The sequence below is a fragment of the Aulostomus chinensis genome, chromosome 7, assembly GCF_037954235.1.
Source record: "Aulostomus chinensis isolate RoL2024-O1b breed Wild chromosome 7, RoL_Achi_v1.0, whole genome shotgun sequence".
In the NCBI taxonomy this organism is placed as follows: domain Eukaryota; kingdom Metazoa; phylum Chordata; class Actinopteri; order Syngnathiformes; family Aulostomidae; genus Aulostomus; species Aulostomus chinensis.
The window spans coordinates 21409765-21425611 of record NC_141326.1 but is presented as its reverse complement, the minus strand read 5'-3'; the positions used below and the strand labels follow the sequence as shown (position 1 = coordinate 21425611).

Here is a 15847-nt window from a genome sequence, read left to right as displayed (position 1 = left end):
CGTTGTTATAACCTAGCAACGACACAGGCAGCGACTATTTCAAGAAGGCGTTAAAGCTGCCAGAGTACATAGAGAACAAAACAACCTCTTTGTTTTGTCACTTTCTGAAGTGTTTGTGTTACCTGGCACGCTCGAGTTTGATAAACCTTTTAGACAATCTGGAGCACTTCATCTAATAAAAAAAAATAAACGGTTACTCATTTAAAAAAAATGGATGGTAATGTATATGTTCTCTCCCTAAATCTGTCCTCGAATAAAATCTGCGTCTACAAAACCATCTGCCCACTTGCATAAGAGGACAGGTGGCCTGCCGAGGACAGTGCAACCAAAGATTTACTCATGAACACACACACACACACACACACACACACACACACACACACACACACTGTTTACAGCATATACACAACGTTAAAAATGGCTTTCAGTAGCTACTGAAGCAATAAATTGAAACTTGGCTGAAAATCTTTCCAAGAAGAAAAATCCTTCATGTTGTTTTTGTTTATTTCCACTGGGAATACAGCTTTTTGTATTTAAGTATTTTTAAAGCTCAAACTAAAGCATCATAAGATTGTACAAGAAGTAACTATCTTCTGTCACATCTTCCATGTGTCACATTCAACAGCAAACATGCCGGTGATAAATCTGACTTTAGGATTCATCTGCCAAAGAACATTTGAAATACGCTCAAATCCAAAATACATGGAAAGCAGTATCAGATGTGTGTGAGTCATATTTGGTGCGATGTCCAAATGGAGCTTGCTTGAGTGATTTAAAATGATGTCAGACAGGAGGACAACACAACTGTGTACCCTCATTTCATGTCCATTCTCTGTAGAGCCTTTAAAAAAACACCTCTGTCTTTTGACTTCAACCCAAACCGTTGTCTCACCAACTGCTCAGCCTCCTGAAGGCAAGCTGCCTTGTATCGGCTTCCAGTTGATTCTAAAGTAAATTTTCAGATGTACTGATCACCTGTACAGTAGTAAGAGCCTGGAAGGCCTGCCATGTACTAGAACACAAAGCACTGTCGAGCCTTTTTAATGCTCCCATATGGCGTCGTTTAGCGTATTTGAGAATGTGCAATATGCTTTCTGAATTCTGCTTAGCGGGGCCTCGGGAGCCAAAATTCTTTTGTCATCTATTTAATGGAGCACTTAGCGATCGCTGAAATATTGAATGAGCCCTCAAACCTCTGGCAACACAAACTGGGCAACGTGTTTCCTGTCGGTTGGTTTGGCGCCAGGAAGTGACCCATCCTGTTTTATTGGATGTATTATATCCCCATTAGGATTAAAATCTGGGTTAGAAACACCGAAAGGAAGACACATTTCAGACAAATACGATTCTATTTGGATAACTGTAAACATCATAAACCCAGCCTGGATGAAGCCAGCGCGCTCCATATCGCACATGTGGGACCTGATGGAGGAAGTTCTGATGATATAAAAATCCTGCCTCCCCTTCTGTTTATTGTTTTCAAAGGCAAAAGGGCAACAGAAGAGAAACTACCAGCTCTTTATCAGGGCATTTCCCCCCCCGCCCCCATCATAGCTGCCCTGGTCTCTCTCAGCTAAGCTCAGCTCAGCATCCTCTCATCGGGAGCCAGACTCTTTCATCTTCTCAGCCAGTCAGGTATTCAGAGACAAAAAGCGGGTTTAGTGCTCCTCTATTATGAGCCCCTGTCAGCACAATAATAGGAACTTCCCTCACCATCCTCCTAAATTTAGACAGCAAGCACATGAATAATTAAGCCAAATTGTGAAAGGAGCACTAATGTTCTCTAAAGAGATCCACTTAGGATCTGAAATCAATATCAGCGTGGCAGTCCGGGACTAGAGGCCAAGGATTGATGACTTGATAGGTCTTCACTTAGACAATTTATCACATTTGCTCCACGTTGGAAGCTCATCATTTTCTCTTTTGGTGCAGAGTTGGTAGAAACATTCATGTTAGCGCCTCAGTGATGGTTCAGTAACTGGATGTGTCAGTAGGTGTTATCCATTTTACAACCGCGACAGAACTTTTAACAGCATCTACATAAATGCCGTTCAACAAAAACCATGAAAATATTTCTGTTTTTAGAATCGGGACAATGTTTAAATGGACCAAAAAGAGACTAAAATGAACAAATGTGTAAAAAATTAAGTAAAATAAGAAGTAATGGTAAAATTTGAGGAAAACTTCTACGCCATTTCTACAAAAAAAAAGAAAAAAAGAAAACTGAATCAGAAACAGCTGCCAGAAAAAAACTGAAGACACATATTTAGGCTGACCACAAAAAAATCTGGGTCAATTTTCATCTACTAAAACACAAATGTCAACAGATTTTCTTCTGCTAAAATGAGACTAAAATATTTGAGGTTTTCTTTGACTCACGTAAGACTGGAATGCTCAGACTTGTAGTCAAGTCAAATCCGACTGAATCAATGATGACTAAATATGATGAAAACTAACAAGGACGTTTGAAACAACAAAGATTTAAAAAAAAAAATAGCCCCCAAAAATCAACACACTAATCCTCTAAGTATTTTCTTTCTTTAATTTCAAACCGCAAAGCTGTTACTCAGGTCAGGGGCTTCTTCACCTGTGGCACCTGCAGGGGCTGCTAATTTGTGAAGCATTTTAAGAGTTCATATCCCAGCACACACGCGTGCGTGCGTGCGCGCGCGCGCACACACACACACACACACGATACGACCACGGTTAGTCCAAACAGCAGTGTTAATGGACATTACTGACAGTTTAAACACAGCTTCAACCACCTTTCCTTCATCTGCATTGCTGGAATTGTGTAGAAAGGTCATATGTTTACAGAGTGTTGTGAATAAAAAACAAACGGTGAGATTTAAATGTATCAGCTGGACTTGCAATTATGAAATAATGAAATAGATAAAGCCAGAGTAACACAGAGTGGAAGGTTAAATATCAAAGGTTCAGAATCAGGCTTCATCCCAGGAGGAGGAGGAGGAGGAGGAGGAGGAAGCTGCGAGACCTCCAACTCTGCGTCACTCTCACAGCAAGTGGAGAGTGTCAGACCCCCGAGTACTGTTTCACATCCCAAACTATTTAACAAGAGAAGAAAAGTCACGCCCAGTTTAAAATAAATCTCCACCACGGTCACACCGTCACAGCTGCGACCAACCTTTCTGCTGCTTGAAGGACTGGATGGAGCCCGAGTGGTGCACCATCGCGACGATCACTTGCGTTCCGGCGTTAATTAAAATCCGTAAATGGAAGAACAGAATCGCAGGATGCATGTGAAACTATGGTGGGCTTGCGTAGGTGTCCTCGCAGCTCCCATCCTGCCAAACGATCTCACGGGCGATGCGCAAACACCAGCAACACCTGTCTAAGCTCCGCATGCTCCCCCCCCCCCCTCCCTCCGCTTCCCAACCGCCATCATCCACGGCTGTTGTCATGGCGACGGTCGGCAGGGGAGGTCCTGGGATGGACACGTCCCCCCCCTCCTCTTCCGCCTAGATTTACTGACTCCAAATAAACTGCAGGATATTACCAGGGGCAGCAGAACTTAAATGGACTGGCAAGGACACGAATCGATTCGCTCATCGATCATCTGCTTTTGAAATAGGCCGAAGGCGGCGTGACCCTCGCGACACCCCGTAGTCTAATGACCTGTAGGTCTGGAAAATCCACAGCAATTATCCCTCAGGATCACTTCAATGGAGCCCCTGCTGGCCAAAAAACATACCTCTTATTGGGTAGTAGCGCCTTCTATGTGTCTATTAATTTTTTTTCCGATGAACTTCAATAATCAGCCCTTTTGGAACATTTTTCCTCAGAGAAGAAGGGACGATATGGCATTTTATTTTTCAATCGCATCATTCAAGAAAGTTTATGGAGAATTTAAAAGTCCAGGATTTTAGTTTATTGGACCCCAAGTACCCCCCCCCCCCCCCAAAAAAAAGAAGATACATTCAGAGAAGTTACAGTCCACGGGTTTGTTGGCCAACAGCCAAAATTTGATACGAAGAAGATGAAAAACCCCAACACAAATCGAATCAAATCAAATGAAATGGAAAAAAGCTCCATTTGATTTCAGAATTTCTAGTTTGTCAAATGGAGAAAAAGCTCAGAACAATCAATACTACATGGGCTAAGAGCTCAGTCGTGGTGGCAGGGGGATCCCCTTGAGAGTAAATGTTACATCAGTCATGAAAACCAATGCTCACATTCTCAGTCAGGAGTTAAAAAGTCTGCAGTAAACTTTAATAACCTCACATTAAAACAGAAGGCGTTCAGGCTTCATTTCACACATGGGACCCTCAGCCAAAGAGAAGAGAAGAAAATGCCGTTTGCTGTTTGACTTGTAATCAAGAAGAACACTCTGTGTTAATTTGGGTAAATTTACTTTAAGTTAATCAAATAGTACTGACTCCTTATTTGTAATGAGATATTCCTCTGCTATTCCTCTCCTTAAATGTCTGATTTATTGTTTTTTTTTATTTTATTGATATGGTTCCTGCTGGGACTTAATCACCTTCACATTAAATGTGTTTGACGGCATTCAGCTATCAAAAGTTAACACGGGAAAACTGGAAAATGGTACACATTTTTAATCTCATAGTCAATCTATATATAAATCAATCCTGACACATCACATGTTATTACCTCCCTACCGTTTATCCTCAGGCCTTCAATAGGTTCTATTACCCAACACAGGATCTTATCCTCTTTTATCCCGCAAGGTCACTGGTCTCATCTCAATGTCAGGCACAAAGAGCTCCAGAGCTCCAGTCAGGATCTGGAACCCACTGGAGGGGAAACCTTGTGTTGCTCATGCCGTCTCCATGTAAGCAAACACTGAGCTGGTCAGTCGTCACCTGGACTGGACTCAGTCTGCAATTTAGTCTGTGGTCCTAATTTTCAGTGCCTGTCTCCACTGACATTCTGGGGAATAGTCTGGCATCTGCTGTCGATGCAAATACCATCTGCTTTCTTGCCGCTCAGCGTGCCTCTCCTCCTCCCACTGTTATGATGCTTATTGAGGACTTGTGGCAGGCCCCAGCGTGACAACCTTTCTACCAGGTCATTGAGCTAGAAAGCAAAAGCATTTCCTCCACCCAGCCAGCAAATGAATAATTAAGCAGCTCTTTTGGGGTCAGACCCGTTTAAAATGTTATCTCCTCCATTCCTGCCTTTGAATTCAGAGATGTAGGTCAGATGACAACACTGCAGAGGGAGTCAGGTTTTAGCTAAATGAGACACTGCCACCTTGTGGTTGTTTTAGTAACTGACTCAGCTGGCAGCATTGATTTCTCAACAAGGAAAACAAACACACCTGTAACATTGACTTCCACAGTAACTCCAAAATACAGAACAATTAGCAGTCTGGCAGCTGCCATACAAAGTCACTTGTCATCTTTGCAGAACAATAAAGACAATAAATTTGAGTATTTTAACAGTGTTGAGTTACACTGTCCAATAATATGATCCTCTCAAGCAGCTGTTGAATTTTTCCTCACACAGGCAGTGACGTGTTTGTTTATCTAGATGTTATGGCTGAGGTTTACAGTGCTGTGAGCTGGACTGCATGACCTTAGGAGGCGTCTCTAGTATTTTCTAAATGAACAAAATAGGAAGGAAACAAACCAGGTTAACCTCTTTAATGTATTTATTTATAAGCATCTATGAAAATGTGTATGTATCACCTGCAGACACTTTTCTTTATCTTTGTTTTAGCCCCTCATTTACTGCACAACCACCAAACTAAATGTTGGTTTGTATTTTCTTCTTTTATAGGTTTTGTTTTTACAGAAGCTAACAACAGCCTTGCATATAATTACTTTATCTTGAGATGGCAATTCAATCTTGAATAACTGAGCTAGTTTTCTTCAGATAATTGGTGGATTTATCTCAACTCAAGAAAAGGGAGCTAATTAACTTGTTCAAATATCGATGTTTTTTTTTTCACAACATAGAGTGATGAATGAATCCTTTATCATAAGAAACCAAGTTCAGTTTTCTAAATGTAACCGAGATAAATGCAAGTGATTACAAGAAAGTCCTCTGTCGTTTTTTTGTTTTGTTTTTTTGTGTGTCTTTGTGTGGTTGTTTGCACCTCTGGGTCCCCACTGACCATTAAATACTTTAATCCTATTTCATGTTGCTGCAATTTTATTCCAATAATTGTTTCAATAACTTGTATTCATGTGTTCCAGTAAAAGGAAAGGTCACAGCAGGGTGAGATGTACACTCACATACAATAACAACCCCCACGGATATTCAGCACATCAGTTGCTGTATGAAGAGCTGTTTGTAGCTGTTCAGAGAGTGAAAGAATTCTCTGCTTGCACAAGAGACATCTAACAACGCCAGCAGCACTGCTGGAGTCTTCCTCTGAGGCTTCGCAGATAAGAAAGTAGTTGATGAAAACATTTCAAGAGTCCAGATGGTTTTCCAATGAAGGTCAAACCATCATTACTATGTGAGCATGTTTATCTGAAGTCTAATGGCTACAATAGGAGCCCTCACCCCTGAAGATGGACGGGGCGGAGCTCAGATGAACAAGTGCAGTAGGCAGACTCACTGGAGCACTGGTCGGTCTCTGTGACTCCCGAGGGGAAACTGTTGGCCAGTGAGGAGCTCCAGGACACGGAGTGGCTGACAGGGGGATTGACAGGAGCATGGCTGTCTGCTGCAGAGGAGTCGGATGCTTGACTGCCCAGCAGAGGCAGGAACACAGGACCATCCAGATGACATGATCCTGCAAGACACACATACGTGAGGTCAAAGGTCGTATACGAACCACAACACCAGCTATGGAGGTTATCAGTGAGAGAAATCAATATCCGTAAAATATGTAGATGATCAAAGCAGCCTGGCTCACCACTTCCTCTCCTGTTACTGCACTCATACAATTTTAACGGCTCTTTAAAATTCCTTTTAACCTCTGAAACTTGACACCAACAGGGAGCAATGAGACCTTTGGCTCTCAACTATCTTCTGATCATGTTTTAATTCAAATCAAGAACTATTTGACCGCTGAATAACAACCAGTCTGGTAAGACACAAGATTGGATACAATTTAATCGTAAAATGGTAAAAAAATTGCAACTGAATCCAATTTATTTCTCAAGTTTGGTGACTATCAAAATAAAATACAATGAAATAAAAGAAAACAAAAGCTGAAGTCTTGGCCAGGCCTCTGCTGAAAGATAAACAATAAGTCAGCCCAGAGCACTCACAGACCAAACATACATATTGCAGATACGATTATGTAATGTTACCTTTTTCACATACATACACTGGATTTGAATCACGACCAATGGACATGAATAAATTCTGCAAAGTTAAACATATTTCAAAATATGGCAAAACTGTCCACCAGTATTTTATGGTTACAAACTGTGAGTTTTCTCTTAAAAACATGCCTGTTAAAGGGCGTAATCGAGCACAACAAACTGAAAAAAATTAGTTTACCGGTTTTGTTGCATATGGCCATTGAGTTGTACTGAATCATGTAAAAACACACATCTCGTGTTAACTGGAGCCTCTGAGTATGAAAGTGAATGATTGTGTGTGTGTTGTCAGCCCTGTGAGTGACCGGCGACCTGTCCTGGGTCGACCCAGTCTCCGATGTGACAGTGTAGACAGTAGAGTGGTTGTGACTGTATAAAAAAAACTATTGTAGAGTATAGGGACTAATCCTAACTCATCCTAAACAGGTCACCCATGAGGTCAACAAGTCAGCATCCAATATGCATTTTAATTTGTTTACAAAGAAAACAGAACATCTACGTCCATTCGGGGATGTGTTCCTCCTTCCTCATGTGTTCATTCAGCTTCATTAAGACCAACAGGAAGAGCCGCGGGCCGCAGGAGTCCAAAGAACATGAGTCACCCGCATGCAGAGGCAGCGTGCAGCTCAGAAATGACTTGCTACAGGTTAAACAGCAACATCAGCGCGTCTCTTTGATGAAGCCCATAATCAAAGAAATATTTCCAGACATGCTGGTGCGCATGTTATTGAGAGAGATATTGATTTGATTTAAATGTCCTCCATTCAGCAGTTATTAGCAAAGTGCCTGAAGGAACAGAGGGGTGCTTTCGGGGGACAACAACCTGTTCAATGTATTTTCACTGAAGAAGTTCAATTTCTAAAAGAACATTCTTGCACAATAAAAAATGCAAACACTGACTGACACATGGTGGCCGGGTTACCACGGCTCGAAACAAGTCACAGGAGAAATCCCCTCAATGTGCTGTGCCCATACCAGCGGTGCGTTTAAGTGGAGTGAAATACCTTCGAAAGATTTTAAAGGTATGGAGACATTATGCCGATCGATTGACGAGCAGGTACTTCCTGCAGAAACTTCCTGGCTCATTGATTATTCATTTAAACAAAATACATTTCACAGGATGAGAATTCCTCTTTGAAAGTGAATCTATGATGTAATATATCTACGATGAGGTATGCAGAAGCGTGTTAATCCATTAACTATGAGGAAGTAAACGTATTTACTCAAGCATATGAGTGCTGCAGCTGCACCGTCTGACCAACACTGTCTCTTTGTAAATCACGTCAGCAGCTTAGAGAATAATTCAGCGAGAGTGCAGCTTTGTCTTATCTCATATCAGTATTTATCACCCTAATACTTAGATAGCGGTGAAAGGTATCCAGTTAAAGGCCATTTATATTGCACTGTTTCCATTATGTGATAGTGTGTGTGTGTGTGTACCCTCCATCGCTTAAACAGTTTACATGCAACAGTCATCGTTTAAGGCAAAATACAACTCCATCCAACATCTCTGGCTCCTTCAGATTAAAAACTTTTGAAATATGCAAAACTGCATTAAGAAGCAACTACAGCCTGTGAATATCATTTTAGATGATTACCGTAGTTGTGAAAGGCATGCAAGCTTTGAAACAATACGAGTATGCAATTATCCGTATTTTAATTGAAATTACAGTGGTGTGATTTTATTTATTTATTTTTTTTTTTGCAGGGATCTGCAGCAAATTAAGAGCTGTTGTTTAAGTCTGTAGAAACATTTGCATGCTGGGAAATCTGAGCAGCACAGCACTACTTCATTTAGGATGGTATTTTGACACACATTTTGCCTTTAGCAACTATTGCACTGCAATTTTGATAAAATCTCAATCATTTTCGCTGCACCAAATTAAATTGAGAATCATAAAATACTCAGACTGCAAGACAGAGTTGATTTTTAACAATTAGGAGGATCCATTTAGTGTAGAATGGGTGGGACTCATGGAGTAACTAAAAACACAATCATGACTGACTACAGTGGCAGCAGGGGACAACGAATCTGTACTAATCGATACATGGCAGGACAATGAATCTATGGTACACTGGTACAAACTATAAGCCCAGAAAAAAAACAAAAACAGAAATTATGTATTTTTTCATTGCATCACTGTGTCAGATTCAAACAATTTGACGACTGGGATGATGCAACATCAAAAAGTGCATCTTTTACACACATTTAAACACTGAGGATCCAAACCAGCTTTTAATGCTTGATGATGTTAAACATTTCACTCAGCTCCCGGCGCAGAACTTTCCCCTCAGAGTCTCTGTATAAAAATCATCCACATGGCTCAACAGAGATGAAAACACTGTCCTATTAGCTATCCGGATATAAGAACAGTTTAGCTGTTTTCATCCTTGCCCGGGGCAGAAATGATTTAGAACAGCTAATAAAAGCTGCAGTGTTCATGCACTGAAGAGCTCATTAAACAGAATGACGACAGACATGTTTGTTGGATTTCCCTGAAAAACAGTCACGCTCTGCTTTGTGAAGATGGGCTTTCTTGAATGCTGCATAGACATGTCAGAGAGAGCAATGTGATAAGTGTTCTACTTAATGCAGAGGTGTGATCATCCTTCCTCAAATACAGAAAATGACATGAAGGAGCCATTTCTGTGTGTATCAGAGACCAATGTGGCTTCAGTAACCCTCCGCTTGAATCATTCATTCATTCATTCATTGCCAGCTTCATGAATAAATCAACACTGAAGGATCTGTTTTCATCCAGTGGAGAGACGTCCACCCCTGGTCGCTACATGACTTCAGACATGTTGATCCATGACTGAATAGCTATTTTAGTCTCAAATGACTATATGTGTAGTTGAGAGAGAGCAAGAGCTCAACAAGCACATGGCGGATTGGACATGAAAGGTGTCACATACATTCCAGGTCCTCAGAGGCTACATCTAGAAGCTGGACGTTTCCTTGAGGACCAGCAGCGGTGTGACATTTGTAGTTTTTTAGGAAATATCTTAGGATGGATTTCCATGAAATATAATAAAGATGTTCATTGTCGATGATAAACTGCTAATTCTCATTAGATAAACGTTTTGTCCGATGGTGCTTTAGTTCACAAACATATCCCTGAAAAACTGATGGCATTCTCCTCTACATCAACTGCCACTTTGTGTTTAGGGCTAACGAGCGTACGCTAACATGCTAAACTAGGATTTGTAGCTGCAAATCATCAGCATGTAATTTTCAGCACTGCTGCAAAACATTGCAATGATTGACTTTGGGCTGCAAAAGAGAACAAAATCTCATCCAAATTGCAGTTTGGCCTGCTGCAATCTTCTAATTACAGAAAGGGGCAATAGTTGATAAAGGCTAATTGTAAGCCCCTCCCTCCATCCCTCCAACCATCCCTCCATCCACCCTCAACTGTTCTATTCTGTTTCAGGTGGTTCACTCTCCAATATTGAACGATCCATATAAATCATCATAAAACAATGCAGCCCGAGATCATGGGTTGCAACTCTTCTAGAGTCTCTCTGCACACGGTCAATTTTGACAGTCTTTTTTGTTGTTGTTGCTACTTTGCAAGCTATTTTAAAAAATAAAACTACGTTTAAAAAAAACACAGCACATCACTTCTAGAGATCATTTAAACGGGCTATATTTTTTTCACATCCCATCTCACATCTGCTCTTCCTTGTGCTGCTTCAATCATTTATTTTGTTGTCATTTTGACTGTTTTTCATCATTGGTGATTTCATGGTGATTTGTTGTTGTGTGTTTTTCATGATCCCCTCTTATTTGTGTCTGTGTGAGGCACATTGTCACACCTGTTATGAAGAGGTACTGTACAGACGGAAAGTTACTGTATTATCAGTATTCTTATGGTTAATTGTATTATTTAAAAAGTGAGAAAAGTAACTTGAGTCTTCTAAAGTACAAAATACAAAAAATAATCTGATTAAATGTAATAAGTCTAGCATATGACCATTGAATATAACAGGACGGTTGCATGCAGATTCAAAAAAAATAAATAAATTCAGGAGCAGTAAATAAAAGCCCTGCATCATGCTGTGCATCTTTAATGAACACGTTTACCTACCTGAGGAGCCACCAGCAGCCACTTTGACCTCCATGGTTGGAACATTCAGAGTAAATCCCTCATCAGTTTGATTGACAACTTGCACAATTGTGCCATCCCATGAACCTGCCACTCTCCCACAGTGCTGCGCTTGGAGCTGTGAAATAGCCCAGGCAGTGCAGCGAGGATGGGTGGGTGGAGTTTAAATGTTGGGTGAAGAAACTCTCGGGCTATTGATTGTAGAGAACTGATTGGGAGGAACTTCTTTAAAGAGCATCACTCACCTCTCATGGAAGCTTTGTCATCATGTTTCCTGTCTGAGGAAAGGAGGAAAAACATCTAGCCTCTCAAAAATGATCTAAATTCAGTTTGATGGCTTTAATCAATTGGTAGGGCCATTATATGTTGACACTGGGCGTTATACGGTGCCAATTCTAATTGTAGCCGATGGACTGATACACTTATTTTTATTCATTATTTCGGTTTGCGGTTAATCTATTTTAGTGTAAGATGGACACGGGGAATGAAAAATTAAAAATCTGTTCTTATCTATTATTTTGCCAGTCAGGGTGAGAACGTTACAGATTATTTAAAGTGGAATTCGTGTTTGTATTATTTGATCCATACCATGGCGATCATTATTCGTGTCACCTTTTGCCACAAGGTGGTGCTGTTGGACCAGCTATCAGAGGACGAGCCTGCATGTGACACTGAGTTATGTTCAAGTTAGCGGGACTGCTCAGCAATTAACATGTTTAAATGCATTTAACCATGCTAACTCAAAGTTAGGTCACTAATAACAGTTTTGATAATACACAACAGTAGTGATATCTTTTAGCTCTGTCGCAACAGTGTTTTCATTTTACTAAGTCAAGTGTCATTCGTGTTCAAGCAAACGCTGTGTAACAAATTGTGTTATTGAATACACCCCATTGGATTAGTCAACCAGCTGAACTGCGACCAAAGTACACTCAAGACAGAAAAAAAAAAAATTGTCTAAGACGACTGACTATAAAAACAGCAACTACCCAAATGTCGAGGCGTTTAAACAAGAGGTGTGCGGAGAAGTAACCTATTCGGCAGCTTGCAGTAGTGACAATGCTTTAGTTTTGTTTTTAGCATGATAGCTACCGTGCTAGTGCTATCATAGCTAACGGAAGCTAACGGTTCGTTATGCCAGACGAGCCGACCAGCAGAGCTTTGGGGAGAAGAGGCTGCTGCTTCTGTTGTCAAAACCATCGGCCCAGCGAGTCGAAACGGCTTTCCAGTTAGCATTAGTAGCTGTTTGGGCTAAATACGATACTGATAACTAATCTTTACGTTGCCTTTTACTTCTTTGAATAACAAATCAAGTATGGGGATGTGCTTACCGTGCCTTGGTGGGGCCGTGGACGACGTTGTTGTCACTCCAGATCCGGTACGTAACCATGTCAAATATAACTTAAATTACCAGCACTGTCACTAAATATATTCCAGTGGGAATTATGTAACGAAGTAAATAGTTTTATCTCGATTTTGATAAATGCATATAATATCAATAAGCCTTATTAGGTCATGTTGAGTGTGTCTAGCTTGGCATGTCAAGTATGTACCGGCCAGGCCCATCTCCTAACTCTCCCAAATTAAGAGTTGCTGTGTTCCTCACAGGAGACCAGGAGGAGACAGCTAGCCGAGGCTGCTGAGAAAAGACAAAAAGAGGTAAGTTGTCTGTGCCAGTAACAAGAAAGTGTGGCGCAAACTAGGAGAAATGCAGCAGCCCTGCAAGAAATCCTAGCTTCATGAAGGTGACAGGGTTCAGTTTTTGCTTAAAATACCCTTCAAAGGGTAAAGTTTTCAACTCCTTCAGTTGCTTCTCTATATTCTTATACTGACAGTGTACCTACTAGTGCGGCATGATCTGGTGAAAAAGTTATATTCCTGGTATTGTTTGTAGTATTGCAGTTGAGATAAATGGTACCATGAGTTTACTTCATTGGTTATCAAGGAAAAAGTCTCCGAAATTACTGACAGTTTTAAAATGTAAATTTGTGAATTTTGATTGCTCGTCTAAAATATATAAACTTCAACTAAAGAGTATACCAAAAAAAATGCAACACAAAACATTTGTGCAGACACATGGAACATAACAGGTCACTGTATTAAAAATATAGCAGTCACTGAAAATATATTTGACAAAAATGAAACCATTCCTGCAGCATTTATGCATTTGCTGATTTTTTTATGAAAAGAATGCCAAAGTAATTGTCAGTTCATCTTCTGTAGTTTGGTTGTGGCTTTAATAATTAATCAAACTAGCCTGCAATGAAGGTAGGATTTAATTGGAGGGCTATTGTATGTATTAGATGACATTTGATTTAGCTCAGTGTAGCTGTGTAGTACTTTGATGAGTTAAAAGTTGACAGTGAGGTAAGCCATGTTTTATTGTACAGAGAAGCCACTTGCGCTACCGTAAGGGCCATGCAAAAGTCGGTACAAGGTAAGTGGACCAGGATGAAAAAAATCTCCGGACCAGGTGAATTTTTGGATCCCTGCTCTTTCTGTACTGAGTCACCGCTTTCGATGTGTCAACCCCCTCACTCAAATGGAATGGAAACCCCCTCTCCTCAGCTTGACCGTTCACCACTGCGTCAGATGAGACACCCTGGGCTGTAACCCTCAGTCACATTTCAGCAAACAGTGCTAAAGTCACTTGGCCATCCCGTACCTGAATGGACTTTCTGGCAGTTGTGTGTTCCTTCCCTTGTTGTGTCACATTTATGTTTTGCTTGTTGCAATGTTTTTTGTTTATTTTATTTTTTTTGTGTGCGTTTTTTTTTTTCACAAGTGGAAAATATTATTGAAAAGGCTGCCTGCTTTAAATTTCTGTTTTTTTATTTTCAGACTGCATACAGGGGTGTCAAAAATCCAGATGCAGTCGAAAGGAAAAGGAAAAAACAGGAGGAGATTCAGAAACAGGAGATGACCACGTCTGTATCGGGTGGTGGTGGTTTGAAGGTAGGTTTTGCGTTCACAACATACTTGTCATTTCACCTGTGTAGAAAATTGCTCTTTTTGTAGAGTGGAGTGATGCTAATTCAGAGGCCATCCAATCTCATCTCACAGGGATTTTAGGGACATCAAAAAGTGGCCCTTCTAAAATATTGAAGATTGTTTTCTTGTCTGTCTCTCTAGTGGCAGGTGGGCTGAAAATCATAAGACCTTAAGATGAAAACAACATGAAGCATCGCTGCAAGATGACTTGAAAGATGTTTGAACTGCTGTCCATTTTTAATGTGTTTTTTTTTCTTCTTTTTTTTGGGGCTGTTTTTATAATGTTTTATGACAAACACATACAAACATCGTGCTTAATCCAGAACAATTCAGAGTGATCCCAGACAGAACAACAGGACCTGCTGCCAAACATGTCAGAGAACAGTTGGACTGGTCACAGATGACACACAGTCCTGTACAAGAAAGTACACATCCTGCTGTATCAGTCACTTCCCTTTTTTTTCTTTTTTTTTTTGGTTAATAAGACAACAGTGATGTCAACAAGATAACATGTAGAGGAAGATCACCAGATTCTCTTGTGACATTGAATATTTACACACTAAAGCTTCGTCACTACCCTGTTGATGTTGGTTTCCACTGTCGAGCATCAATATTCACTGAATGACGGTAACAACATTTTATACAGCGCTTCTTGCTAATGAAACGTTTCACAATAGAAACAAGTTTACAAAGACATCCAGTTTGCCACTATAAAACCGCTCAGTTAAATACCCATTGCATCTACCTGGGGATCTTATCTCTTTGCCCTCACAAAGACTAGTGCAGCACACTACTACACAATGATATTTCCATTAACTTCAGATGCATCTTCCGTAGCCTTGCATCAGAGAGAGAATACGGCCGAGTGACGGATGTGTGTGTGAGCAGCGTCAGTCATTCAGAAGAGTTGAGTCAAGAGCAGCTCAAACCCTTAAAATGCCTCAGAACTGAAGAAAGTTGAAATCCCATTTACTCTTGACTCAGTGCTTCTGGAGACGTCAGCGTGTCAAATTTAAAGAAATGTGCGGCTGCGCGAGGATACTTTGCACTAGTCTTTGCTATTGTCACTTTGAAACAAAGCACGACACGTTATTTTTTTTCTTATTTAGAGCAAAATTGAAGTTTTTGCATCGACTTCTAATATATGCAGAACACATGTATTGCCTGCTTAATTTAAAGAAGATATGAATTGTGTTTGTGGCAAACGAGCTTTTGTTAAGACACGTAAATTGCAGTTTGTGAATATTTGATGAAGAGCAAATATGCTTGTTTATATTGTTGTGCTGGTAGATATTGAATTCAATAATTTAATACAGGAAGTGACTGAAGGAAACGAATGTGAAACGAGTGTGTACATAGTGAAGTATTAACTCTGACCTGCTTAACTAAGTGCATTTCTAACAGGCCTCACTTGATCCTTAAATGCTTCCGGTGCTCTCAACTTTTTTGTAGCCCAGGTAATTTAGCCAATGTTATTTGCTACAA

General features: G+C 40.4%; 2 protein-coding genes across 3 annotated transcripts in view; one reads left to right on the top strand and one right to left on the bottom strand.

The window, feature by feature from the left end:
• The window catches only part of ano3 (anoctamin 3), a 37552-nt gene extending 25918 nt beyond the window's left edge, over window positions 1-11634 (bottom strand). For both annotated transcript variants that reach the window (XM_086209195.1, XM_086209196.1), the window contains exons 1-2: window positions 11617-11634; window positions 6551-6727 (exon numbers count right to left, since the gene is read on the bottom strand). In XM_086209195.1, coding sequence (XP_086065321.1) covers window positions 6551-6727; window positions 11617-11623 — 184 coding nt within the window. In that variant the 5' untranslated portion in view covers window positions 11624-11634. The remainder of the gene's footprint in view (window positions 1-6550; window positions 6728-11616) is intronic.
• A 641-nt stretch (window positions 11635-12275) lies between these two features.
• Window positions 12276-14844, top strand: svip (small VCP interacting protein). Its single transcript, XM_086209203.1, has 5 exons — window positions 12276-12387; window positions 12686-12749; window positions 12980-13030; window positions 14213-14326; window positions 14504-14844. The coding sequence occupies exons 1-5, from the start codon at window positions 12365-12367 to the stop codon at window positions 14516-14518; spliced, it is 267 nt and encodes an 88-aa protein (XP_086065329.1). The 5' UTR covers window positions 12276-12364; the 3' UTR covers window positions 14519-14844.
• The last annotated feature ends 1003 nt before the right edge of the window (window positions 14845-15847 follow it).

Excerpts from the sequence above, each read along its gene's own strand:
- svip (XM_086209203.1), top strand. The coding sequence starts at position 12,365 with ATGTCGAGGCGTTTAAACAAGAG. Across the intron at positions 12,750-12,979 it reads TTGTTGTCACTCCAGATCCG|GAGACCAGGAGGAGACAGCT; the intron begins GTACGTAACCAT and ends TGTTCCTCACAG. Across the intron at positions 13,031-14,212 it reads CTGAGAAAAGACAAAAAGAG|ACTGCATACAGGGGTGTCAA; the intron begins GTAAGTTGTCTG and ends TTTTATTTTCAG.